The sequence below is a fragment of the Chlorella variabilis genome (genome assembly GCF_000147415.1).
Source record: "Chlorella variabilis unplaced genomic scaffold CHLNCscaffold_13, whole genome shotgun sequence".
Lineage (NCBI taxonomy): Eukaryota > Viridiplantae > Chlorophyta > Trebouxiophyceae > Chlorellales > Chlorellaceae > Chlorella > Chlorella variabilis.
This window is the reverse complement of record NW_005435075.1, coordinates 867269-891232: the sequence shown is the minus strand read 5'-3', so window position 1 is coordinate 891232 and position 23964 is coordinate 867269. Positions and strand designations below refer to the sequence as shown.

General features: G+C 70.9%; 7 protein-coding genes across 7 annotated transcripts in view; 4 read left to right on the top strand and 3 right to left on the bottom strand.

Annotated features, from left to right (window-relative positions):
• Positions 1 to 5521, top strand: part of CHLNCDRAFT_135321 (hypothetical protein) — a gene marked incomplete at both ends in the record, with an annotated part of 7051 nt that extends 1530 nt beyond the window's left edge. Inside the window, 15 exons of the mRNA XM_005846730.1 lie at positions 717 to 777; positions 955 to 1200; positions 1313 to 1359; positions 1517 to 1619; positions 1797 to 1903; positions 2077 to 2188; positions 2325 to 2377; positions 2681 to 2988; positions 3195 to 3392; positions 3488 to 3676; positions 3840 to 4161; positions 4404 to 4591; positions 4641 to 4857; positions 5006 to 5194; positions 5334 to 5521. Coding sequence (XP_005846792.1) covers positions 717 to 777; positions 955 to 1200; positions 1313 to 1359; positions 1517 to 1619; positions 1797 to 1903; positions 2077 to 2188; positions 2325 to 2377; positions 2681 to 2988; positions 3195 to 3392; positions 3488 to 3676; positions 3840 to 4161; positions 4404 to 4591; positions 4641 to 4857; positions 5006 to 5194; positions 5334 to 5521 — 2528 coding nt within the window. The remainder of the gene's footprint in view (positions 1 to 716; positions 778 to 954; positions 1201 to 1312; positions 1360 to 1516; positions 1620 to 1796; positions 1904 to 2076; positions 2189 to 2324; positions 2378 to 2680; positions 2989 to 3194; positions 3393 to 3487; positions 3677 to 3839; positions 4162 to 4403; positions 4592 to 4640; positions 4858 to 5005; positions 5195 to 5333) is intronic.
• A 2759-nt stretch (positions 5522 to 8280) lies between these two features.
• Positions 8281 to 9508, bottom strand: CHLNCDRAFT_58183 (hypothetical protein; the record flags this gene model as incomplete). The annotated part of the gene is made up of 4 exons (XM_005846584.1): positions 8281 to 8541; positions 8628 to 8815; positions 8955 to 9273; positions 9398 to 9508. 4 exons carry the CDS (start codon positions 9506 to 9508, stop codon positions 8281 to 8283), a joined length of 879 nt encoding a protein of 292 aa, XP_005846646.1.
• Positions 9509 to 10262: 754 nt separating this feature from the next.
• On the top strand, positions 10263 to 10622 carry CHLNCDRAFT_24467 (hypothetical protein; the record flags this gene model as incomplete). The annotated part of the gene is made up of 1 exon (XM_005846729.1): positions 10263 to 10622. A coding segment is annotated over one exon (360 nt), but the record flags the coding sequence as incomplete, so codon positions are not given.
• A 1748-nt stretch (positions 10623 to 12370) lies between these two features.
• CHLNCDRAFT_135318 (hypothetical protein) lies at positions 12371 to 15225 on the bottom strand (the record flags this gene model as incomplete). The annotated part of the gene is made up of 4 exons (XM_005846583.1): positions 12371 to 13257; positions 13457 to 13972; positions 14227 to 14425; positions 14617 to 15225. The coding sequence occupies 4 exons, from the start codon at positions 15223 to 15225 to the stop codon at positions 12371 to 12373; spliced, it is 2211 nt and encodes a 736-aa protein (XP_005846645.1).
• Positions 15226 to 15592: 367 nt separating this feature from the next.
• CHLNCDRAFT_56207 (hypothetical protein) lies at positions 15593 to 16928 on the bottom strand (the record flags this gene model as incomplete). The annotated part of the gene is made up of 4 exons (XM_005846582.1): positions 16791 to 16928; positions 16350 to 16623; positions 16000 to 16205; positions 15593 to 15781 (listed from the first exon to the last, which is right to left on the bottom strand). Exons 1-4 carry the CDS (start codon positions 16911 to 16913, stop codon positions 15593 to 15595), a joined length of 792 nt encoding a protein of 263 aa, XP_005846644.1. The 5' UTR covers positions 16914 to 16928.
• Positions 16929 to 17617: 689 nt separating this feature from the next.
• CHLNCDRAFT_135316 (hypothetical protein) lies at positions 17618 to 19189 on the top strand (the record flags this gene model as incomplete). The annotated part of the gene is made up of 7 exons (XM_005846728.1): positions 17618 to 17644; positions 17775 to 17837; positions 17953 to 18018; positions 18176 to 18268; positions 18441 to 18529; positions 18730 to 18831; positions 19051 to 19189. The coding sequence occupies 7 exons, from the start codon at positions 17618 to 17620 to the stop codon at positions 19187 to 19189; spliced, it is 579 nt and encodes a 192-aa protein (XP_005846790.1).
• Positions 19190 to 20263: 1074 nt separating this feature from the next.
• Positions 20264 to 23284, top strand: CHLNCDRAFT_53018 (hypothetical protein; the record flags this gene model as incomplete). The annotated part of the gene is made up of 9 exons (XM_005846727.1): positions 20264 to 20348; positions 20454 to 20519; positions 20816 to 20909; positions 21203 to 21266; positions 21549 to 21686; positions 22229 to 22321; positions 22596 to 22673; positions 22896 to 22989; positions 23253 to 23284. 9 exons carry the CDS (start codon positions 20264 to 20266, stop codon positions 23282 to 23284), a joined length of 744 nt encoding a protein of 247 aa, XP_005846789.1.
• Positions 23285 to 23964: the final 680 nt, after the last annotated feature.

Genomic DNA, 23964 nt, shown 5'->3' with positions numbered 1-23964 from the left:
AGTCTTCTCGCGCTCGCACGCTGGCCCCCCGCGGCAGGCGGCGCCCGCACCCTCCGCCACCTGAACGCCCGGCTCCCACCTGTAAATTCATTCCTGCCACCTGAAGTTTTTTGGCACCACCCGGCACCCGGTGCCCGCTCGTCTCCAGCCCGCTGCCGCGCTTTTTCTTTGCGTCTGTCCCCTGCGCACCTGTCCCTGTGCTGTGGTCCCTGTGCTGTGGTCGTTGCTTCATCCCTTCCTTCTTCTGTGCCCTTCCATCTTCCTGCCCTTGCTTGCATTCCTCGATTCAAACCCTGCACTCACCTGTACCTCCCACTTGCATGCTGGTTTTGTTCTCCCCAGGCTCCCTCTGGTCGTGCAAACTCGATTCCTGGCCTGGCAAAACAAGCAGTCTCTCATTGAGATCATGAGAGGCCAATGAGAGATCAAAGAAAGGAGGCCATCCCAGCTGGAAAGGACGGGTGGTGGCCGAAGGTGGCCCCCTCCCTCATTGTTTCTTGCGTTCTAAAGTCTGCTGCGAGCTCTGGGCACACAGTGGGGTGCTCTGCCTGGCTTTCTGTGGCTGAGCTGCAGCTTGTGTGAGTAGGGGGTGAGGCTAGGGCGGCCTCTCTCTGCCCAGCAGCGCCCTGTGGGCACTCATCAGCAGTGGCAGGGAACTGCAGGAGGGATGGAGGCGTCACCCTTTGCTGGGGCGGCCTCCCTGCCCGCCTTCCAAGACGAGCCTGCCCTCCCCTTGGAGGGCCACGGGCAGGGCTCGCCAGCCACCCAGGAGCTCAGGTGGGGCCAGGGGTGGGACGCAGGGAGGTTGTACTACCCAAGCGGCAGGCAGCGGAGTGGGCGGCGGCGGTAAAGCGGCCGCGCCTTGCACGCCGCCGCCGCGGCCGCCGCGCCGGCTGCCCTGCGCGGCGCCAACCTTGGACCCCCACCCCCTCCTCCTGCCCGCGCCCCATGCAGGGCCGGCGCCCTGGCTGCCCGCAGCGCCTCTGTGGCCAACCCTTTTGATGTGGCGGAGCTGTTGGCGCGGATCAGCCTGCTGGCGCCCTGCCCCGCGCCCAGCCTGGGCAGCGGCGGCCCGCTGGCCTTGACCGACGCAAGCAGCCGCCTGGTCAGCTGGGTGCAGCCCTCGGGGCCGCGCAGCAAGGGGCAGGGCGTGGAGGATGTGGAGCAAGGGGTGGTGCTGGCTGAGCCCACGTCCACGGGGTGAGAATGAGCTGCTGGCACACGGGTGGCGCGGCGCTGCGCTGCCCGGGAGAGCGCGGGGCTGCCAGCCGCCGCTGCCGCCCCTCATGCCTCCCTCCCTGCGCTCCTGCAGGGGCGCGCTGCTGCGCATCACGCTCTTGGCCGCAGGCTTCATCATTGGTGAGCTAGAGTTGGTGAAGGTCTGGGCCGGGGCCGGCCCCTCGCGGTGCCGCCGGCCGCGCGAGGCGCCCAGGCTGGCCCACCGCCACGGCCGCTGCCGCCGCCGCTTAACACGCAGCTGCCCGCCGGCCTGCCCCGCGCCGGCTGCCACTTGCAGGCCCCGCGGGCGCGTGCGTGCGGGACGTGTGCCAGGCCACAGGCACAGACATCAAGTCCTGGACCGCCAGCCCAGACGAGCGCTGCACCCGCTCCTGCCGCCTGTTCAGGCGCGGGCGCCGCCGCTGCTTTGCCCGCGCGACGAGCCTGCCGGGGCCACTGCCCTGCCCCTTGTGTGGCCTCGTTGCTAGCCCCTGTGCCATGCCGCACCTCTCGCCCGCCACGGCCCTTCCCGGCTGCCCCCATGCACACCACATGCCGCCGCTGCCTCCCCGCTGCAGGGTGGAGGGCCCACGGCAGGGCGTGGCGCGCGCAGTGGGCATCCTGTGCGATGCCGTGGGGCGGTACAAGGAGCTGTGCGAGGGGCAGTACGCAGGCGCGCACGGCAGTACGCAGGCGGCGCCACCCGGCATGTCCTGCCGGCGCGTGCATCCCGTTTCGCCGCCACCGGAACCGCAGCAGCGGCAGGGGCTGCGCGTGCCGCCGCCCGGCGCTCAGCCGGCCCGTGGGTCTGAGGTGGCGCGTGTGATGTGCCTGTGCACCTCCCTGCCCCGCCTGCAGGCCAGAGCGTGGCTCGCATCCAACATGTGAGCGGCGTGGACTTCTCCTACCAGCCACCGCCCCGCAGCGTGGTGCCGTACGCTGCCTCGCTCAAGGGCCAGGCTGGCGCCAGGTGGGCGTGCCGGTGGGGGGAGGCGGGCGGGCACGGGAGGATAGGAGGAGCAGGAGAGGCACCTCGCGCTGCGATGATGGCAACTACGCCTCCTGCTGCGCCTACTGACTGTGCGGCGCCCGCCCCCCGCCTGCAGGCGCCAGGGCAGCGGCAAGTCCCACAAGGCGGGCTCGGCAGGCGGCGGCAACGGTAAGCCGCCTCGCGGCGCCGCCCCAGGAGCGGCAGGGCAACGAGGGTGGGCGGGCGCTGCCGCGATGCTTGCGCACAAGCAGCCCCTTGTGTCTCCTGCAAGGCACAGGCCGGCCACCCTTTGCAAGGGAGGATGGGGAGCCCCCCCCCCCACCCCACCCCACCCACCGATCCCGCTTGCTTGCAGGGCGCCAGCAGGAGCCGTGCCCTCTCCCCCGGCCCGCTCACGCCGCCAGACGCGCCCAGGCGCTCCCGCTCCCTCTCCCCACACCTCCTCCCTTCCCCAGCAGGTCCCCGCTGCAGGCCGGCACGGCAGCGGCAGCTCGCAGGCGCGCCGCGGCAGCTCCGCTGAGCGTGCGCCGGGCGGCGCTGGTACTGGCGGCAGCCCCGGCCTGAGCCCCACGGCCGCCGAGGCCGGCGCCGGGAGCGGCGCCGGGAGCGGCGGCAGCCCCGGCACCAGCCCCGGCTCCGGCAGCGGCCGGGGCGGCCAGCGCGGGGCGGCCGGCAGGCTGAAGCGCGCCGGTTCGCTGCCCTCGGCGGCCGGCAAGCTGCCCCAGCAGCAGCACCCTGCCCCAACAGACAAGCTGGAGAAGGGGGATGTGATGAGGCGAGTGAGGGCGGGGAGGGATGAGCAGGCTGCCGGGAGCTGCAGTGTGTGGCTGGTCCCAGCCAGTGCTCTCCGCGCCTGCGGCTGGCACAGCATGCACAGCACACACAGCTGACTTGCCCACGCCTCCACCCTCCACATATGAATGGCTCCCATCGCAGGTCTGTCTTTGGCGCCGAGGAGCCGCCAGCCGCAGCCCGCCGGGAGCAGGCCGCAGCGCCGGGGCAGCAGCACATCAGCCTGCTGCTGCAGCAGCTAGCGCAGCAGGATGCGGCGCAGCAGGCCGCCGCCGCGGCCGCCCTGGCAGACCAGCAGGCAAGGCCGGCACGCGCCTCGGCCTGTCCCCACTCCAGGCCCGCCCCGCTTGCACCAGCTGGCCTGGCTGCCACCGCGTGTGCTCCCGCTGCTGTGCCGCGCCCGACCCCGGGCGCCGAGCCCCTCCCGCCTCTTCGCCCACCGCAGCAGCTGTGTGCCGCCTGTGTGCCCCTCCCTCCCCCCTGCAGGGCCTGCGGGGCAGCTATGAACTGAGCGAGCCCGGGGTGCTGCTGCCCTCCAGCCTGTCCCCGCTGGCAACCCCCTGGACCCACCTCCCCGACTTTGCCGGCACCGCGGCGGAGGCGGAGGCGCGCCTGGCGGCGCAGAGCCTGGCCAGCAACGCCGGTGTGCTGGCTGCGGCGGCGGCGGCCTGGCAGGTGCGGGGCCTTTTTCCAAGCTAAGCTGCAACGCGTCCAGGGGGGCGAATGCGGTGCTGCGGCAGCACACCACACCACATGCTGCGCTGCCTCAGCACAGCGGGTGGCACGCAAGGCGACCTTTCCTTCTCCCCCTCCTGCGCCCGCCCGCCTCCCGCTGCAGAGCGCGGAGCGGCAGCAGGCGGAGCTCAGCGAGGAGCTGCTGCACCTGGCTGCCGCCGCCGGCCTGCTGGGCACCCTGACCGGTGACGGTACCGTGCCAGGTGAGGGCGCCGGGGTGGCTGCCCTGGCCCAGCTGCAGGCAGCGGGCCACCCCATGCCGCCGGCCCCGCGCTCGAGCCTGGACGGCGGCACCAGTGCCGGCATGGGAGCCGAGCCTGGCCTCTATGCCGGCGGCTTTGGTGGCGGCGGCCTCCCTCCTCAGCAGGAGCAGCACATGCCTCTGTCCGCCTTCCAGCCGCCCAACTTCACTCCCTACGACACAGGTGCTTGGTTGTTGTGTGTGTGTGTGTGGAACGGGGCGGCAGTTTTAATGACTTGCACCCATGCAGCCAGATCTGCAGGCACGATGCCTGCTCACACTGCCTGCCTGCATTGCCTGTGACTGCAGTCGGCTGCCGGCCTGGCCCTGGCGCCCCCAGCGCCAGCCCTGGCTCCAGCCCCGGCCTGCCCGCTGCCTCTGGCTGGGGGACCGGGCGCAGCCCCGCCAGCCCCGCCACTCCTGCAGACGGCAACCCCTCCGGCCGCGCCTCGCATGCTGGGGACAGCAGCGCCGACAGCACCAGCAGCAGCAGCGCGGCTGCCAGCCGCCAGCTGCTGTTCGAGCAGGCCGAGCCGGGGACCCCGGGGCCGCGGCAGGCCGCCGCCGCCGCCATGGCCACCCCTCCCAGCGCTGCCACGGCGGCGGCTGCTGCCGTCGGCCTCGCCAGCCCCTTTGCCACGCCCTGCGCCCCGGAACTGGCAGCCTGCTTTCGGGTTCGGCCCCATGCCTGCCGCCTTTGCGCTGGCGCCCAGCGGCGACTCGCCAGGAGGCGCTGACGTGGCGGGCGCTGACGTGGCGGGCGCGGGCGCCGAGGCCGTGCACCGAGGCGAGGGCCCCTCCCGCAACTTCTCCTCAGCCCCCTTCCTGCCCTTCAGCGGCCCCGCCCTGGCCCGCGCCGCCTCGGTGCCCGGCCCGCAGGGTGAGGCATGCGCCGCTGCACGTCCCAGTGCCCTGCCTCGTGCGCCACCACGCTCTACCTCCCAGGGGTGCCGCCCTCAAGGCCCTGTGCTCCTGTGTGCATGACTGTGTGGCCCTCGCCCTCGCTCTCCCACCCCACATGCCTGCAGGCCACAGCCAGGAGCTGGGCCGCCTCACCGACCTCCTCACCCTGGCTCGCTCCAACAGCTACGCCTCCGCCCCCACCAGCCACCCCACCCCCGGCAGCGCCGACCACAGCCCCACCGCCAGCGGCGACTGCGGCGGCGGCGCCGCCTCTCCCGCGGTCCCGCCCCGCGCCTCGGGCTTTGGCGCCCAGGGTGAGCTGGGGGCCGCCCGCTGCGCCTTCACCCTGTGCCCTGCCCGCCTGCCATCCTGTCCTGCACAAAACGTCCCGCAGCAAATGTCTCAGTTGCGTGGCACCCAATCCCAATTCCACCTCCCGCCCTGCGCCTGCAGGCGGCTCTCTGTTTGCCAGCGCCTTCAGCCCCCGCGCCCCCGGCGGCCTGCCCGCGGCGCCCTCCCTGCCCATGCCCCGCCGCCTGGCTGCCGGGGCGCTGGGCGCGCGCAGCGCCAGCGCCGCCGCCGCCTTTGCCAGCGGCCAGCTGTTCAGCGAGGTGGACCTCATGGTGGACCAGATGTTCTGAGGGGCAGCTGACAGACAAGCAGCCCGAAATGCGCCGCATCCAAGCCTCTCCTTAGCCGTAGGGTAGGCAACCGCGTCATCGACAGGCAGAGACAGCGTCCAGCGCAAGCTAGCCGGCGATGAGGCGAAACAGATGAACCAGAGAACAAGATGAGCTAGCATTACAAGCATCCATCCACCCTATGAATCAGTGAAAACCCAGCCAGAAGGCCTCTTATGTTGCAGTACCTCGATCAGACCTTGATCCCCTCCCCGCCTGCCGCTCCCAAGCAGCGCGTGTTTCCCCCTCTTTTTGAGTTGTCCCACTGCAGGGCTGCCCTGCGCCGCCCTGTTGCCTGCCCTGCCGTGTTTGCATGCCTTCAAATGCCTTCAACCTGCCTGAACCTGTCATTGCCTGAGATCAAGTGCACTGCTCATGAATGGCAAGGTGGCGGGTGCGGCGCGCCAGCGCTCCACCACCACCTGCTGCATGTCCTGGCCAGGATGCACGCATTGACAGGCGGCGTGCTGCTCAGCGCTGGTTGGAGTGTCGACAGGCGGCGTTTGTGTCCAAGCGGAGGCAAGGCAGCCGCGCTCACAGGGCCAGCGAGCTCAGCACGGCCCACATGGCGCGCGGCCAGCCCTGGGGCGCCAGCCGCATCTGGCGCGCCGCCCGCTCCATCACCTCCACCGCCGCCGCCACCCGGTGCGGGTCGCGGCGCAGCGGGGAGGCAGCCTGCAGGCAGCATGGCAGGCGGCAGGCCCTGGCCTGGGCCGGCTCAATGCGGGGAGGCGCTTGCAAGGTGGCCCGGCGGATGCTGGCTGCCGGCACGGCGCAGCGGCGGCATGCATGCTGCGCTGCTCGGGGCTCGGCTTCCTGCCAGCTGGCTCCACCCCCACCTGCAGAGCCTCCTCCACCAGCTCACACACGCGTGAGGCGCCGGCCATGCCCCGCAGGCTGTCCAGCCACCGGTGCTCCCGCGCCACGCCCGGCCGCATGTGGGCCCGCAGGATGGCGGCCCCAGCCGCGGCCAGGACGCCGCGGCACGCCGCCTGCCGCTGCTCCTCCGCCGCACCCCGCATGCCATCCTCCACCGCCTCATGCACCCGCCCCAGGCGGTCCAGCGCCGCCGCCAACGCCGGGTGCGGGTGGTGCAGGCTGTGCTCAGGCGTGCCTGCAGGCTGGCAGCTAGGCCAAGACGCGTTGCGTGGGATGTGCACTGCAAAAACAGCAGGCAAGGCAGGCCGGGGCTGCGGGCTGAAGACTCAGGCTGGCGATGTGACGGAACAGGCGGTGCCGCCCCAAGCCGCGCCTGGCATGCCGGCGTCAGCGGGGCGGAGGGAGGGGCAGTGGTGCCAGACGGCTCGCTCGAGCCAGGGGAAGCAGAAGAGGCCTCCGGTGGGGTAGTAGGGCAGGATGGTGCGCACAGCAAAGCGCAGCATGGCCTCAAGGACGGCCAGTGCGGCGGGCTCGGCAGGGAGGTGCGCCAGCGCGGCGTCTGCCTGCTCGGCACACCTCCGCACCGCGGCCCTGGGGGCCGCCAGCTCTGGCCCCGCCAGAGCGGGCTGCTCCAGCAGGCGGGCCTGCAGCTGGGCCTGAGCGCTGCCGCCGCCAGCTGCAGAAGGGAGGGGCAGGACTTGAGCTAACTGTGGCGGAAGGGCGGGCAGGGCCCAGTTAGCTTGCATTGCGCAGTTTTCAACGCTCCCAGCTTACACAGCACTGCTGCATGCCAGCGCGGCCCCACCTCGCAGCACACGCCCCAGCAGGCACGTCCAGGCCTCCTGCATGAAATCGGAGCGCGCGTCGCCGCCGCTCCCCGCCAGCACGCCGCGCAGCTGCTCAAAGGCCCACACCACAGCCGTGACCGCGCCAGAGGAGGGCTCGCTGATGTCCAGCTCTGCGGCGGGAAGGGGCTCAGGGGCCAGAGGCTGGTCGGCTGCAGGCGAGGGCGGCTTGCGCTGGCAGCATGGATGGCAGGTGTGGGCTGGCAGGCGCATGGGCAGGCACGTTGGCAGGCAGGCCCCGCCTCGCCTGTCTTGCGGTTGCGGGTGGCCAGCGCGGGGTTGACCGAGGCGGCCCCTGGGAGGAACAGCAGGGCCTCCAGGCTCTTGCTGACCCGCCCGCCGCTGGCCGCCGCCTCCCGCACGTCTGCCGCCAGCACGTGCAGGCGCTGGCCCTTGGCGGAGCTGGCATCCTCCGACGGCCGCCGCGCCTTCTCTGCGCTGCACGGCAGCCAGCCGGGGCTGAGGGGCAGCTGCGCATGGCGCGCCGGGTGCTGGGTGCTGGGTGCTGGGGCGCGGGGCAGGCCCGGCGGCGGGCAGGCGGGCGAGGGCTGCAAGCGCTCGCGGGTCAGGGGCTTGAGCGCGGGCCGAGGCAGCACCCAGCTGTCATGCCCATGCTGCGCGCCGGCAGAGTCGAGCACCCGTGCACCGCGCGGCTGAGGCAGTCCTGCTGCCGACGGCCTCGAAGCCTGCAGCGGCAACGGAGTGCCGCGGGGCTGCGAGTGCTGTGCTGGCTGCAGCACAGGTGCACGGATGTAAAATGGCAGCTGGCACGCAGTGCCGCTGGAAACACCAGCAGCAGCTGGCGCGCCGCCCGGCGCTGTGCCAGTGGTGACCAGCAGGCGCTTGGCGGCGTGCTCTGTGGCCGCCGCGTCAAGGCCCGCCGCCTTTTTGCTCCGCTTCGCGTCCATCTGCAGCACAAATGCGCAATCGCAGAGCAACTACGGTCAACAAGTCGCAATTGGGTTCGATGGGGCGCTGTCTGTTTTTCTTTTGGGCTCACCACGCGCCCGCTCCGCGCCAACGGCGCAGAGAATAGTACACAGAGCAGCGAACCGGCGATGAACGGGAAAGGTCGGGCTGGAAGAAAGCCAGAATTGGCGGCAGGGTCAAGCACCCACCTGCGGCGCTGCCGTCGGGCAGGTGCTGGAGGCGCAGCACGTCGACGTCGGCGCACTGGTACAGCTCATCCAGCTCTTCACTGCAAATCTTCTCCACGCTGAAGCACTTCTTGGCGGCCAGCATGAACTCCGGTTCGGCCTGCATACGCCAGCCCCCACCGCCACGCCAGCAGTCAGTGCCCGTGGGTCAAACCAGCAGCCCAGCAAGCAGCCAGCTGGCCCCACCTGCCGATTCCTGCCGTGCGCTATGAGGACTTCCGTGCCAGGCCCCGACAACGCCACCAGCGACGCCACCAGCGGCCCCACGGCCTCGGAGATGTACATCACGTCGCAGGCGCACACCACCGCAAAGGGCGGCGCAAGCGCTGCCACGTCGGCGCCCCAAGTGTGCTCCCTGACCTCGAGGCTCAGGGCTGCAGGGGTGGGGCGGCGGGGGGCAGCACCAGCGCTGTGACGAGGACCAGAAGCAGCCCTTCCAACCAGCACTACTATGGTTTGCCGCACACGAGAGCAAATTCAAATCTGCTCGCACAGCCCCACACGCTCGCCCACTCTGCCTGCCTGCCTGCCTGCAGACCAGCCCGCCATTGGCTTTCGCGTTCTTCTCCAGCAGCACCAGGTTGGGCCCCAGGTCGGTGGCTGTCACCTTTGCGCCCAGCTTGGCCAGCACGATGCCAGGCAGGCCGCAGCCGGCCGACAGGTCCAGGCAGCGCGCCGCGGCGTAGCGCGCGGCATTCTTTTCAAGGTACTTGGCCAGCACGATGGAGCTGTCCCACACCGTCGAGGCAAAGCCCTGCTCCTTGAACCGAGCCTGATGGATGGTTAGCTGCTCGCCGCGGAATGGGTGCATGTACGGCCGGTCAAAGCGCACCTGCAGGCAGGGGGAAGGGAGTACTAGGTGAGGAAGTTGAACAATTGTGTTGCAAGCTGCATCCTCCGATCCTCCTGCAGGCTGGAGGGGCTGGGGGAGGTGGGCGGGGAGGCGTGCCCGCGACCCGTGCCTTGTCTGGACGGTGCTCGCGCTTCCATGCCCAGCTCCGCAGCCAGGCGTTGCTCGTGCGCTGGCGCTTGACCAAGATCTCCTGTTGCTCCTCCTGGCTGCTCATGGGACCTGGTGGGCTGGCCTGCGTTCGGGGGCAGGCTGATGCTCATGACGGTCGTTGCAGGCAGGGGCAGGCGGCGGTGAGCGGCGGGAGGCAGAGCAGCAGGGCGTGCACCTCTTGATTGAAACACTGTCACCCTCCCTGTAACTCGTTTTCTGGCTGTCTCGGCACCTCTGCGAAAGCCCAGGAGAGTTGGCTGCGAATTTGCTCTCAGGCGCACACCCCTGAGGCTTCCAGCTGTGCCAGAACTCTCAATAATGCAAGCCAATGCGATAGAGCGCAAAGCGATTGCTGGGACGCCAGCAAACTCCACGGTGGCAAGGACTTTTGTCCTCCCCCTGTTCTCAAAGCCTGTCTGTCCTTTCTCAGCCGCTGCACCCACGTCCGGCAGTCGGCAACCCCTCTCCTCGCACCGCTCCCCAGCCACCACATCCCACCGGCCTCACGGCGAGGAGTCCTCCTCTGCCGAGCTCCAGAAGCACAGGCAGCTGAAGGTGAGCACCTAAGAGCGCTGCGGCTCGTCAGTGCAGCGAGACTCCAGCAGTCTCGACCCTGCAGCCCGCTCCACGGCTGCTGCAGCGTCCCCAGCTGTTACTGCATGCACATCCGCCTGCCTGCGCTGCCCTCCGCGCCCGGGCAGCCCCCCAGGCACTCCCGCTCCGGGCGCCCGCCTCCGCCGCCGCCCGCCAGAACGTTCACCCGTCGCCGCCCTGGTGAGTGCTGCTGCAGGCGGAGCCCCAGTCCTGCAGCAGCCACCATGCAGATCTTCGTCAAGACGCTGACGGGGAAGACCATCACGCTCGAGGTGGAGAGCAGCGACACGATTGAGAATGTGAAGGCCAAGATTCAGGTGCGGGTGCCAAGCAGCGGGTGCCAGGGCACCGCTTTCCGCCAGTGCGGGGCTCCCACAGCCGCCTCAGCTGCATGCTCGGGTGCACCCACCCAACTGCCTGCGCTCGCTGTGGCCCCACGCTGCCAGCAGGACAAGGAGGGGATCCCGCCCGACCAGCAGCGCCTGATTTTTGCGGGCAAGCAGCTGGAGGATGGCCGCACCCTGGCCGACTACAACATCCAGAAGGAGTCCACCCTGCACCTGGTGCTGCGCCTGCGCGGCGGCAAGGGCGGCTTTGGCTCCCTGCTGCGCGGCGCCGGCAAGCAGAAGCTGACCGACAACTTTGATGCCTGCCGCGACCTGCACGGTGCGCGCCCCCTGCTGCTGGTGTGTGGGGCTGCGCAATGGGCGGCGACAAGAGCCGGCAAGCCTGCTGCCCAACCTCGCGGCTTCACATTTCACATCTGCCCTGCCCACCAGCACCGCCTGCCCCCCCTGCCCCGCCTCGCCTCCATGCCCGCTTCCCCTGCGCCGCCTCGCCTGCGCGCATCGTCTGACGCCGCCACCCACTTGCGCCCCTCCCCCCCTGCAGGCCGCCGCATCCGCCACAAGACGGCGCAGAAGAAGATGGCTGAGTGGGCGTCAGAGGCGCGGGAGCGGGAGCTGGAGAAGGTGGCCATGCGGCACCTCAAGGAGGTGGCCAAGCAGCAGAAGAAGGAGCAGCAGGAGCAGGTGCGCGTCGTAACGTTCGGGGTGTGTGGCCACGGCGTGTGGCCATTGCGTGCCAGGGCAGCCGGCACTGCGCGGCCGCTTGCCCCGGGCTGCGCCTGCCTAGGCCAGAGCCCTGCTGCCTGCCTGCCTGCTCACGGCCCCCTGCCATTGCCCTCGCTGCCCCCCGCCCTCCGGCGCAGGTGGATGTGCACGAGGTGCGGCAGGAGCACCAGCAGAACCTGAGCGGTGTGCTGAGCGCTGTGCACGACGCGCTGGCCAGCGGCGCGGCCGCAGCGGCCGCCGCGGCGCCGGCCGCCGGCAAGCGCAGGCCGCCGCTGGGAGGCGGCGGCGCGGGCAAGAAGCGGCGCATCGACCCGCTGATGGCGCTGGAGGGGCTGAGCAGCGACGATGATGAGGATGAGGATGATGAGGAGGAGAGCGAGGCGGAGGAGGAGGAGGAGGAGGGCAGCGGCAGCGAGCAGGCACAGGAGCCGGCGCCACAGCAGGAGCAGCCGGTGGCCAAGGCAGCTGTCGAGGAGGCAGCGGCGGCGCCCGGCGCCGGCAGCGACCGCTCATCCAGCGAGGAGTTTGCGGCTGGCGGCAACAGCGGCGGCGGCAGCCCCACACCCGCGGCCGGCGCCGCGGCCGGCGCCGCCGCCGAGGCCGCCGAGGCCGGCGCTGCCACCGATGCGGCCGCGGAGCCAGCGGCCGAGGAGCCAGCGGCCGCGCCGGCGCCGGCTGCTGCTGCGGCCGCACCTCACGAGCCCGTGGACCTCTCCCTCTACTCCACCGCCGCCGAGCTGCAGGCCGTGGGCCTGGAGCAGCTCAAGGCGGAGCTGCAGCGGGTGGGCCTCAAGGCGGGCGGCACGCTGGCGCAGCGCGCAGAGCGCCTGTTCCTGCTCAAGGCCACGCCCCTGGAGCAGCTGGACCGCAAGCACCTGGCCAAGCCGGCGGCGTGAGGCGGGCGTTGACACGGGGGGTGGCGTCCGCCCGAATGCCGTGCCAGCCGCGGCACTGCACCCCAGTATTTTCCTCTTTGAGCGACGTTCACTCTGCGCAGCACACCCTGTAGTGTGTGCCATCGCCTGGGGCGCTTGGCCTTTGCTGCTTGATCCGCACTTGTTCATTTTCATTTTTACCCTGCGCCAGGTGGCCAAACAGCATTGTTCCTGCGTGTCGCTTGCATGGCCTTTCAGAGCCGCGCTGCGGCAGCAAATGTACCGTGAAACGCAACAAAATTGATGTAAGAAAACACAATGCCGTGGCACAATGAAATCAGCACTGCAGAACAAAAGCCGAGCAACAAAAAAACACATAAGGCCCTATTCAGTGCCCTTGCGCCCTCTGCCGCGCCACGAGCCGCCGCCGCCGCCGCCGCCGCCGTCCTCGTCCCCGCGCAGCGCGCCCAGCAGGCGGCTGCCCTCCAGCAGGCGCCGGTACTGCTCCTCGCGCTGCCGCCAGCCGGCTGCCCGGCAGGCCGAGATGACGGCTCCCAGGGTGGTGGCATCGGGCCGCAGCTCCTCCCCCGCCTCCAGCTCCTGGAAGGTGCGCAGCACACCCTCGTGGTCCCCCGCGGCCAGCTGCACCAGCAGCAGGCTGTTGTAGGCGCGCAGGTCCAGCGGGCGGCGCTGCCGCCGGGCCTGCTTGCGCAGCTGGGCAAACACCGCGGCCGCCGCCGCCAGGCACGCCTGCCGCTGGTCGCCAGGGCTGGGGCCCGCCGGCGCTGCCGAGGCTGGCGTCGCGCCTGCACTCTTGCCCTGCTGCTGCGGCAGCCGCAGCAGCCCCTGCTTCCGCTGCTGCTTCCGCGGTGATGGCGGCGGGGCCGCAGCAGCGGCGCTGACTCCCCCGCTGCTGCCTGCTTCACTACTCTCCTCCCCGCTGCCAGCCGGTGCTGGCTCCGTGCACAGCTGCATGGCGGCGGCCGCCGCGGGGCGCACGTGGCGCAGGCAGCACAGCATGGCGGTGCCCAGCTGGCGGTTGATGCCCACCCGGTGCCGCGCCATCTCCCGCTGTACCGCCTGTACCGCCGCCAGGCCCTGCCCCGTGTGGAAGGCCGCCCGCAGCAGCGCCAGCAGGGTGTAGGCGTCGGGGCGCGTCCCCGCGCGCTGCATGCGGCGGTAGGCGGCGGCGCAGCCGCGGGCGTCGTGCGCCGCCGCATAGGCAAGCAGCAGCGCGTTCCAGTGGGTGCGGTTGGGGGGGCCCTGGGGGTCTGCACCACAGGCCGGGGCCGCAAGGGGGCGCGGGTCGGCCAGGCCGCCAGGTCAGCAGGGCGCACGGGGCGAGGCGGCGCAGCACACCAACATGCGGGCGGGACGGGGTGGCTGCAGCGCAGGCGAGAGCGAGAACCGAGCGACGGCACAGCGCCCTGCGCACGCCGCATTGTGGGGGGCCACACCTATGCCACACACCTGCCAGCATGGCATCCAGCAGCTGCTGCGCGGCCGCCGCCTGCCCCACGGCCGCGTAGCACGACAGCAGCTGCGCGCACAGCGGCGCGTCGGGCCGCACGCCGTCCTCCGCCAGCCAGCGGTGCAGCTGCGTGCCGCGGTTCCACTTGCCCGCCGCCGCCACCGCCGCCAGCGCCGCGCTGTAGCTGCGGCAGTCGGTACGAAGCTCCTCGCCCTCGTCACCCTCTGCACCCGCCGCCGCCTGGCTGCCGCCGCTGCTGGCGCTGCCGGCGCGCCCGGCCTCGCCCGGCCGCTGCGCGCGCTGCGCCCGCTGCGCGCGTGCCTCCGTCGCCAGCTGGCGCAGGCGCGCCAGCAGGCGCAGCGCCTCGTCTGCCTCCCCCGCATCCGCGCACACGCGCATGGCGGCGTTGAAGGCGTAGCGGTTGAGCGGGAAGCGGTGGCGCTGCAGCGCCTCCAGCGCACGCAGCGCGCCGCGGTGGTCGGCGGTGGAGCGGTACGCCAGGATGAGCGCCGCGCCTGCGCCGGCCCGGGGCATGGTGGGTGGTTGGGGAGGCGGGGAGGCGCGGCAGCGGCGTCCGGGGCGGCAGCGGGGGAATGCAGGCGATGGCGGCAGCATGCTGGCGGCGTCCGGCGGGTGATCAGGGCCCAGGCTGCACGCCCCGCAGGCTATGCCGCCGCGGCCGGCCTGCCCAGCCCTGCCCCAGGCCTGCCCCAGGCCTGCCCAGCCCTGCCCTGCCCTGCCCTGCCCTGCCCCCTCCGCCAGCGCCCACCTGCTTGGCTGCCCTCAATCTGGGCCGCCTGGGGCATGCGCTGCGTGGTGCGCCAGGCCTGGAAGGCGCGCCAGGGCTGCCGCGCCGCGCCGCACGCCTCGCACAGCTTGGCGAAGCTGAACTGGTTGGCCCTGCCCTTGAGGCGCATCCAGTGGAACAGCTGCTCCGCCTGCAGAACCGACCCCTGCTGCCCCAGCACCTGCAGAGGCGGGCGAGGAGGAGGGGCGTGCGGCCCGCGCGGAATCTCAGCATGGCAGCCATGACAAAAAAAAAAACAAAAAAAACAGCAGGTGGAATGGCCCCGCGCAGGCTGGCAGCAGGCGCGTGCCCGCCCGCCTGCCCGGCCCGGGCGCGCGCCTTGATGACCCAGTTGAGTGTGTGGGTGGGCACCGGCTCCAGCAGCGCCTCGTCAAAGCCGCCCGCAAGCAGGTGCTCCGCCACCCGCCCCTGAAGACCGCGCTGCAGCCGCGACCGCGGCGGCGACTCCGCGCCGCAGCCGTCCACGCTGCTGCTGCTGCTGCTGCTGCTGCTGCTGCTGCTGCTGCTGCTACAATCCTCCTTCGCCATGCTGCTTGCTGGTGGATCCACCGCTGCTTCCAGCTGCTGCACGCTGCCGTCAAAGGGCTGGTGGTGCCCGTCCGCCTGCTGCCGCAGGCGCGGCGGCTGCTGCCGGGCCGACGGGCCGGCACCCGCAGCTGAGCGCGTCGCATCGGTGTGCCCATCGGCTGCCAGGAAGGCACGCAGCACATGCTGGGTCATCTGGTCCCGCTGCTGCGCCGTCAGGTGCTGCAACAGGTCGGCGCCGCTGGCGGCCGGCGGCCGTGGCGCCGGCGGCTGGCCGCCGGGGCCCTCGCTGCCTGCCGCCGTCCAAGCCGCCTCTGACTGCTCCGGCACGGCAACCGCCACCCGGCTGCGGCCCCGTGGTGCGCCAAAGTCGCGCAGGCTCACCAGCCGCACAAGGGCAGTGGGCCGATGGTAAGCGCAGCTGAGGGGCTGCATGACGCTGTCCAGGCGCCCCTGCAGTCTGCGAAACTTGAGAAGGCGGGCTGCCGCAAGCTGAGCTATCGCGTGTGCCGACGCATGTTTGTGGCCGCCACCACAGCTGGGGCTGCACGCGCCGGTACGTAATGTGGAGACGGCTATAGAGCAATGCCGGGTGCCAGGGGCGGCGGGAGGCCCTCCTTGATCACCCCGCCACAGCGCCGCCAGCGTGCCTCCCGTGCTGCTCCGGGGTACCCTGCTGAATGCAAGCTGCTCATGCCTGGAGGTGCTACATGTTGCGTTTGGCGTGCGTTGACAAAATTGGCTTCGCTGCGAGACCAGAAAGGGGCAAGGGAGAGGTGTCCCAGGGCAGTGTGCCGCCGCCTCACAGCCTGGACGTGCGCGCGCCGCGCTGGCGGCGCGACTCGCGCTCCCTCTCCCGCCGCTCCTTGCTCTCCGCGTTCTTCAGCAGAATGACCAGCAGGCGGACGAAGATGGCTACGAAGTCCACGAACAAATTGAACGCATCCTTGAGCGGGTCGACCACCCCCGCCTCGCAGCGCTCCACGATGACCTGCGGGGCGCAGCATGCCGGGCAGGGCAGGCCTGGGCATCAGCCAGGGCCAGGCCACTCTCTTCCGCTCCCGAACCCGCCCAGCCTGCACTGCCGTGGCCTTGCCGGGCGGCGCAGGGTCCGGCCAGGGAGGCCTCATTTCTGTATTGCTTTGCAGGCGCTCCTGCTTCCACCCTGCCCTGCCCTGCTTCCCCAGCGCCACCCCCAGGGCTGCCCACCTGCGTGTCGTACACCACATATCCCGAGAAGACGACCAGGCCCAGGTAGAGCTCGGCCTGGAACAGCAGCGCGCCGCCGCCGAAGAACCAGGTGGCCAGGCGCATGACCATGAAGGTGGACAGCACCGAGGACAGCAGGCCGCCCAGGTAGAAGAAGTGGCGGCGCGGGGACAGCAGCGCGGCGGCGCTGAAGCACGCAAACACGCCTGCAGGGGGGGGCAGGCCGGGCAAGAGGGCAGGGCGGGCAGGAGCACACTGATGAGGGCAAGAGAGGTGCTTGTGGAAGGCTGCCAATGAGCCATCACTTCCCGCCCATCACGCAACCCGAAACCCCAGTCCCTGCTGCGCACCTGCGGTGCCGGCGAAGGCGGTGAAGAGCACGCCCGGGTGCAGCGCCAGCGTGGCGCGCACCAGCGGCGCCACCAGCAGGCCCTGGGACAGCGCGGCGGTGCCAAACAGGACGCGGCGCTTGCCCAGCGTGGCCGGCACGGACGGCACAGACATCATCCAGGGGACCGACACCAGGAAGCCCAGGATACCCAGGCCCTGGGCAAAGCCGGTGACGGCAGAGACATACACGCCGGCGGCGGAGAGGCACAGGGCCACGGCCAGGGTCAGGTAGACCTGCATGGGGGCGGGATGGGAGCTGGAAGCCTCGGGGGACTCGGCAGCCAGGCCACGTGGCGCAGGCAAGGAGTGGGGGCGGGAATGACTCGCGGTGCCTTCCGGGCCGGCCGTGCCGCCGCCGCCGGAAGCGCGCTGGCCGGGCAGGCAGCAGGGCGGCCCGCTACCTGCTGCAGGTGCGATCTGACGGCCGGCGACAGGTTGGTGAAGTCGAAGAGCTTCTGGGGAGCGGCGTGGGCGCGGGTGGCGGAGGCCCCCGCCAGGTTAGAGAGCCTGTCCACGAAATCCATGCTGTTCGTGATGGGTAGGAGCCAGGGATCGTGGAGAACAGGTTGCAGAAGCGGGAGGAGGCCCACAGCAACCCTCGTTCGGGTCGGCACGTCAGCTTGGAAAGAACCTGTCCATTTGTTTGCTGCCCTACTTTGTTTGATCAGGTAGCTTGTTATTTTCGCTCCCTGGAACGGGTTTGTGGTTTTGGCACCCGCCCAGAGCCCACCGTTGAGCCCTGCTGCTACAGCCCTTTCAGTCTGCCATCCCGCGCAAACCCCAACCCTCAGGGCACTCCTCAACGACCAGAGGACGCTTGGAATGGTCCAAGGGCATTGCAGGGCTGCGCCCTGCTCCTCCAGTTCAGTGGCCCGCTCGCTGTCGCTACCTCCGGCGGCGTGCGGCACCGGCAGGAGCAGCTGGCCTTGCAGTGGCAGCAGCAGCAGCAGCAGCAGCAGCAGTAGTCGCACGTTGCAAACCTGCTGTGCCTCGGCAGCGGATGATGGGGCAGCCTTGGCATGCAGCGGCAGTGGCAGCGCATTAGGCCCCAGCTTGCGGCAGCCACGGCACGCTGGCACCCGCTGCCACAGCGTTGGCACCAGCAGCAGCAGCAGCAGCAGCTCCGGCAGCCAGCTTGTAGTGCCAGCAACAGTAGGCGGGATCCGGGTGGTGACCCCAACAGGCTGGCACCCGCTGGACCACCCCTTGATATGGAAGGTGGGCAGGCATGGGCTGGGCATGCGTGGTTCTCCTGGTGCTTGCTTCCTGACCACGCAGTGTGCTGCATGGAAGCATGGAGCTACCATCTAGTAGTGTGCCGGTTGGGCCGCGCACTGGCTTTCAGTCTTGCAAGGAATGGCTGCCGTGGGGGCGGGTGGCTGCAGGGCACGGAGGAGGAGGCTGTGTTCCGCCAGGCCACGCCCTACCCGCTGAGCCCCTCCTGGAAGGTGCGGCAGGCGCCGGCTGCGCTGCTGCCTCCGCCCGCTCTCAGCTGCTTGTGCCCCGGAATGTGTGCAGCTACCCAGATGTTCGACCTGCCGCCCGGCGCTGCCCCGCCTACAGGTCATTCTGCTCAGCGACGGCTCCGTGACGCGGCACCTGCAGCTGATGACAAACGAACGGGTGCAGGTGGGGCGCCGGCGAGACGGCTGCACTGCCGTCGCGCAGGCCGGCAGATGTCTCAGTTGCCTGTCACCTGGCTTGGCGACTTGTTTTGCCGGCTGTGTAACTGTCAGGTGACTGGCAGGCCCTGTCGTGCTGTACTGGTGTCGCCCTCCCTCCCCAGGTGGAATGCATAGAGATGCGGGACATCGGGCACGAGCGTGTGGGGCTGCCCGAGCAGACTGCCGCCATCGAGGGCCCGCTGGTGCAGCGCCAGGTGCGCCGCAGCCGCCCGCCAGCAGCGGCAGGCAGGCAGCGCGTGCCTGGGGTGTGTGCCAGCGCCGGCGCGTGCGTGCTGCCCGCCTCGCCTGCCCTCCCCCTGTGCATGCTCCTGCTTGCCTGCTTGCCTGGCGTCGCCACTGCTTGCGTTGCTGTATTGTCTGGCGCAGGTGCTGCTGCACATCCCCGACCCTCACAGCAAGGCATACGTGTATGCCAGCTCGTGGTGGAGCGCCGACACGGTGGACCAGTACCTCAGGTGAGGGAGGGGGCGGGCTGGCGCGGCATGGCACGGCATAGCGCAGCGCAGCACAGCACAGGACGTCCCGTTACTCTCCTGCACAGGCATGCCTGCCGTGGCGCGGAGCTGGCCGCCTGGCCGCCTGTGCCCCTACCCACCTGTCGGCGGCGCGCCGGCCTCTGCCTCTGCCCCGTCTGTCGCCTGGTGTGCGAGCGCAGGGACCGCAGCCAGCCGATCTGGGTGTCGCTGAGCCAGGGCAGGACGGAGCTATACCGTGAGATACTGCAGCTGGAGCTGGGCAACAGCCCTTACCTGGAGGAGTGAGTGGGAGGGCGTGGGCCCCGACATGTGCGCCCTCGTGGGGGCGGACCGCAACGGGTGTGTTGCCTCGGGGTGCGCACGCCAGGGCAGGCAGCAATCCCAGCCCTGAACACACTGGCTGGCGGATTGCAATGGCGTGTCGATGTGCGCTGCTGCGTGTGCCAGCCCGCCACCTACCCAAGGGCAGGCACTGCCATCCCATCCCGCTCGCCCTGCAGGCGCTTCCAGGCGCGCGGCCCCTTCTGGGGGCGCCAGTACCTCTTCTGGCACGCCGACAAGCCGCTCACCCTCATATACGAAGTGTTCTCAACCGAGCTGCAGCAGTTCCTGGGCAGCCCACGGCAGGCGGAGCCGTGAGAGGGCGGGTGGCCCGCCCCAGGATGCGGACCATGCTGCGGCCACAAGGCGTGAGCAAGGCCGGCTGGCTTGGCGGCGGCGCCCCTGCACCCGCCTGCCGCTCCCGCGACACGCCCCGTCTGCCTGTAGAGCGATGTGCCAGCTGCGGCCTGCCCGGGAGTTTGTGAAACACACGCAGCGCTAGCACAGCAGCGGAGCTCGGTGCTGAGCATGGCTGCAGCGCCAGCATCTGGGCATGAGCAGCGTGATGTATGCAGCATCCGGCATGCCTACCTTGCCTTGTCATCCAAGAAGGGCCGTGCTGGTGATAATGGGCAGGGTCCTTGCAGAGCTGTGGTTCACCAGGGCGGGGGGGCAGATGATTTCACCCCCGGGGAAGGACCGCCAGGCGGGCAACTTGCTGGTGTGTTCAACTGCCGCCTGCAGCAGTTGTTCTACTTGCAGGCGGCGTGGCGAGCTCCCAAGGTCGATTAAATCATGCAGGGCGGTCCAGGCCCCTGTGCAGCCCTCTGCAGCCCGCACCGCATGCGCCCGAACCACGCTAGGCCAGTTCCGACAGCTCTGAATTGATTGAAGAAGAGGGTTTGGACAAAGGCGACGCCTAAAATCGATAATGTCAGCGGGCGAACTTGTCAGACAGCGGGCAGCCCGGTTCTGCAACGAAAACTGCCCCTGCCAGGAAGAAAGCCGGCTTCCTGGCAGCCCTGGCACCATCCTGCGGCTGGCCCATTAACGTATCTTCCATACCCAGTCTGCTGGATGGGCAAGCCGAGCCCCCTGTGCTCTCTTCGACAGCCCGCTCCCATCCCGCACCTCTCGCGCAGCTGCCTCCCCTGGCTGGTTCTGTTTACGGCCGTGGCTTCAGAAGGAGCAGCTGAAGCATACTGCACCTCTCGTTACCCTCTTCTCGAGCCAACCCGGCGCCTAGCCACACTCGGCCCCTAGAACCCCAACTCCCTGTTCTCACTCCCCCGCCAACGCTCACGCATGCGAGTTTCAAGGCCCTGAGCGCAACCCCCAACCCGGGCTGTCACCCTGCCCCGGTTTGCACTTGGCTCTCTCGCCGGGAACGGAATGTCGATGTTGCCGATTGGGCTGCCAAACGGGCCCTACAGCGATGGTCACGGCATCCCGCTGCTGGCCACCGACGCGGTGTCAGGTGGGGAGGGCCTGTGCGCCGCTGCAGCCCCGCACCGCACGGCCGGCACGGGCCGCTCCAATGCCGCCGCCGCTGGTGGGCTGGCTGCACCCTGCCCTCCTGCAGACATGGAGAAGAAGGGGCTCAGGGACCAGCTAGAAGCGCAGCCGCGCGAGATACAGCGGCTGCAGGGTGAGTGGGAAGGGGCAGGCTGCGCCCCGCTCTGGCTCCGCCTCCTGCTGCCGCTGCGCCCCTCGCTCGCTGCGGGCCTCTGCATGTGGTGCCATTCGCATTGGACCCCACCCTGCCACGGAGAGCTCGGCTCTCTGGTGCAGTGTGCGGCGGCCTCAGCAGCGCCCTGCGGTTGCAAGGGTGCCGCCGAGGGGCTGCAAGGCTGCACCCAAGCCTCGGCTCCCCTGCTCCCCCTGGCCCCGCTCTCGGCTGCACCACCCCGCCGCTCCCACATCCCCTCTCCGCCCCTCCTGCAGGCACGCTGGCGCACTACCGCAACTGGGCGGCGCAGCTGCAGGCCCGCTACCAGCTGTTCAACCCTGATGCGGCACGCCCCGCCAAGCGCGTCTAGTGAGTGCCAGCCCGCCAGCAGCGGCAGCGCACTGCGGCCGGGCCGCAGCGGGGACACCTGGCCATGCATGCATTGCCATTTGCCATGCGTGGCATGTGCCGCACGCAGACGCCCTCCGTTTGCATGCCCCATGCGAGGCGGCCCGCCTGCCGCGCAACGGCGCGCTGCTCCCTCTCGCCTCGCCTCGCCCCCGGGGCGCACAGCTGGCGCTGCGCCGCCAGCCGCCACCCCGGGGCCGCCGCAGGTATGCCCAGCCCCGCCTCCCCTGCCCCCGCCGCCTGCCCCGCCGCAGCGTGGGCAACCTGCCCGCCGCCGTGAGCGAGGCGGAGCTGCGGCAGGCGGTGAACGAGCTCATGGTTCAGTCTGGGGGCACCGCGGCGCCCGGCTTCCCCATCACCTCCTGCAAGCTGTACCAGGCGCGCGGCGCTGGGGCCGGGAGGGGCCGGCTCGCCCGCACGCAGCCTGGCGCGCCCTCGCCGCCTGCTGCCTGCCTGCCCGCCTGCCCGCCTGCCTGCCTGCCTGCCTGGTGCCGCGAGCGCGCCGGACCACCGCCCCGCGCCCCGCCCACTCGCCCCGCCCGTGCCGCGCGCCGCGCTTCCCCCCTCCCGCCCCACCCCCGCCGGCCCGCGTCGCTGCAGGGCAACGGTGACCTGCTGTTCAACGGCATGCACCAGGTGCAGGACAAGGGGTATGCGTTTGTGGAGTTTAGGAGCGTGGAGGAGGCGTCCAACGCGATGGCGCTGGACGGGGTCAAGTTCCACGACTCGTACCTCAAGGTGTGGTGTGTGGTGTGGTGTATACACCTTGGGGGGATGCTGTGGTCACGCTGGGCTGGGCACACGCTGGGCTGGGCACACGCTGGGCTGGGCACGTGACGCGTGTCGCTGCACGTGCGCCTGCCTGCCTGCGGCGCACCGCCGCCTGCCGGCCCCCACCGGCCTCGCGCCGCGCCCGCGTCCTCCCCCCCCGCAGATCCGCCGCCCCAACAACTATGACATCACGCTGGCGCTCATGCTGGGGCCCACAGACCCCCCTTCCATGTAGGTGCGCCGTGGCAGCGGCGGCGGGGAGCGCAGCCAGCGGATGGCGGGGTGGGGTGGCGGGGTGGGATGGCGGGGCGCGGGTTTGGCGGGCGCGTTGCGGCGCGCCGCGCCGCTGCTCCCTTGCCGGCGCGGCCGGCCCGGGCGCCGCACCTGCCTTGCCGGCCCGCTGCCGCGCGCGTGCCTGCCTGCCTGCCTGCCTGCCTGCCTGCCTGCCTGCCTGGCGCCGGCCCACCCGGCGCGCCCCCCTGCCCGCGTCCCCTCACCCGCGCGTGCAGCTGGTGGGCCTGGAGGTGGTGAAGACTGTGGTGCAGGACTCGCCGCACAAGCTCTTCATCGGCGGCCTGCCCTGCGACTGGTCTGAGGACCAGGTGCGCTTGCGCCGCCGCTGGAGCCGGCACCGCACCCCGTGCCGGCATGGCTCGGGCCGGAGGCCATGTGCGCCGGCCTGCCTGCCTCGACCCGCCAGGCGCTCCGCTGCCCTGGCCCCCGCCTCGCCCATGCCGCCCGGCGGAAGCAGCCGGCCTGCCCGCGATTCCCCGCCCATGCCCAACCCCAGCCCTGCCCCATCCATCCGCCGACTGCCTGCCCTTGCCGCCGCCCCGCCTGCGCCCGCGCCGTGCCCCCTCTCCCTGCGCGGCGCAGGTCAAGGAGATGCTGATGCCCTTTGGCCAGCTCAAGGCATTCAACCTGGTCATGGACCGAGGCACGGGCAACAGCAAGGTGGGGGCAGGGCGGGTGGGGGGGGGGGAGGCGGCGCCCACGGCGGCGCCGCCCGCTGTGTGACGCCTGGCTGCCGCCCTGTGCCTATGGCATGCCGCTGCGGCGGCCGCAACGCGCCTCCACCTCTACCCCCCCCCCACCGCCGCACACATACACTCTGCACACACATATAGTTCACTCTGTCGCTCCGCCGTGGTTGCCCCCGCCCCGCCCCCGCCCCAGGGCTACGCCTTTGCCGAGTTCATGGATGTGCACGTGACCGACATTGTGATCCAAAACCTAAACGGCAAGCCCTGCAACACCAAGTTCCTCACGGGTGCGCACCCCCTCGCCCCCATCGCCCGGGCTCCTGTGCCGCTGCCTGGCCTGCCTGCTCCTCTCCGGCCGGCCGGCTGGCGCGCCAAGCTTGCCGGCCCTGTCGCGGCTGTGCCGTCGCGCCGCCGCCAGCGCCCGCGCCGCCGCCTGCTGCCAGGTGTCTGGCCCCAGCCCGGGGCGTCGGGGTGTGTGCTGGCTGCCGGGCGCCACCTGCTGAGGAATGCGCCTCGCACCGCGCTGCTGCCCCCCTTGCCTGCCGTGCAGTGAAGCGCGCGCTCGCCCCATCCCCCTTCTAGCATGCGCGGTGCGGCAGGCGCCCCTCTGCGCCGCACCAGCAACCTGTCCCAGGCCCCCCCAACTTCTTTCCCACAAAGCCTCCACTAAATTGAACGAACACAACCTCTGCCTCGTCGCTACGCTTTCCTCCCCACCCTACCCCCTCTTGCCACCGCCCATTGCTGGAGGGGTGTGAGCGGCCTGCCCCGCCTGCCCGCCAGCGCCTCCCCTGCGCCGGCTATGTGGCGAGGACGCAGTGCTGTCGGCGCGCATGCTGCCGCCGCCGCCGTTGCAGCACTCGCCTCCCTCGCTCCTGCTGGTGTACATCTTGCTTGGCTCATGCAGCCCTTGCCATGGCTTTCAAAGGGGCGACCAGTTCCCCGCTTCCCGCTCTCTCTTCCCGCTTTTCTCCCTACTCTTACCCCCCACCTCCCCACCCCACCCCCCATTCATCCTCTGTTCATTGCGCCACTCGGTCTCCCAAGATGCCGCTCGCATGCCCATGCCCCGTCCGGCCACAGCACTGCTTTCTCACGATGCCCGTGGCGCTGTGTGGCGGCGCACGGCTCGGGGCCGGCTGGCGCGGCGTTACCCAACCCCCGCGCTGCCCACCGTTGCTGGTGGCGCCGCCTCCCGACGTCTTCCCCACGAGCTCATGAGTTCCAGGCTTTTTCAGGCTGCGGCCTTGGCGGGCGGGGGA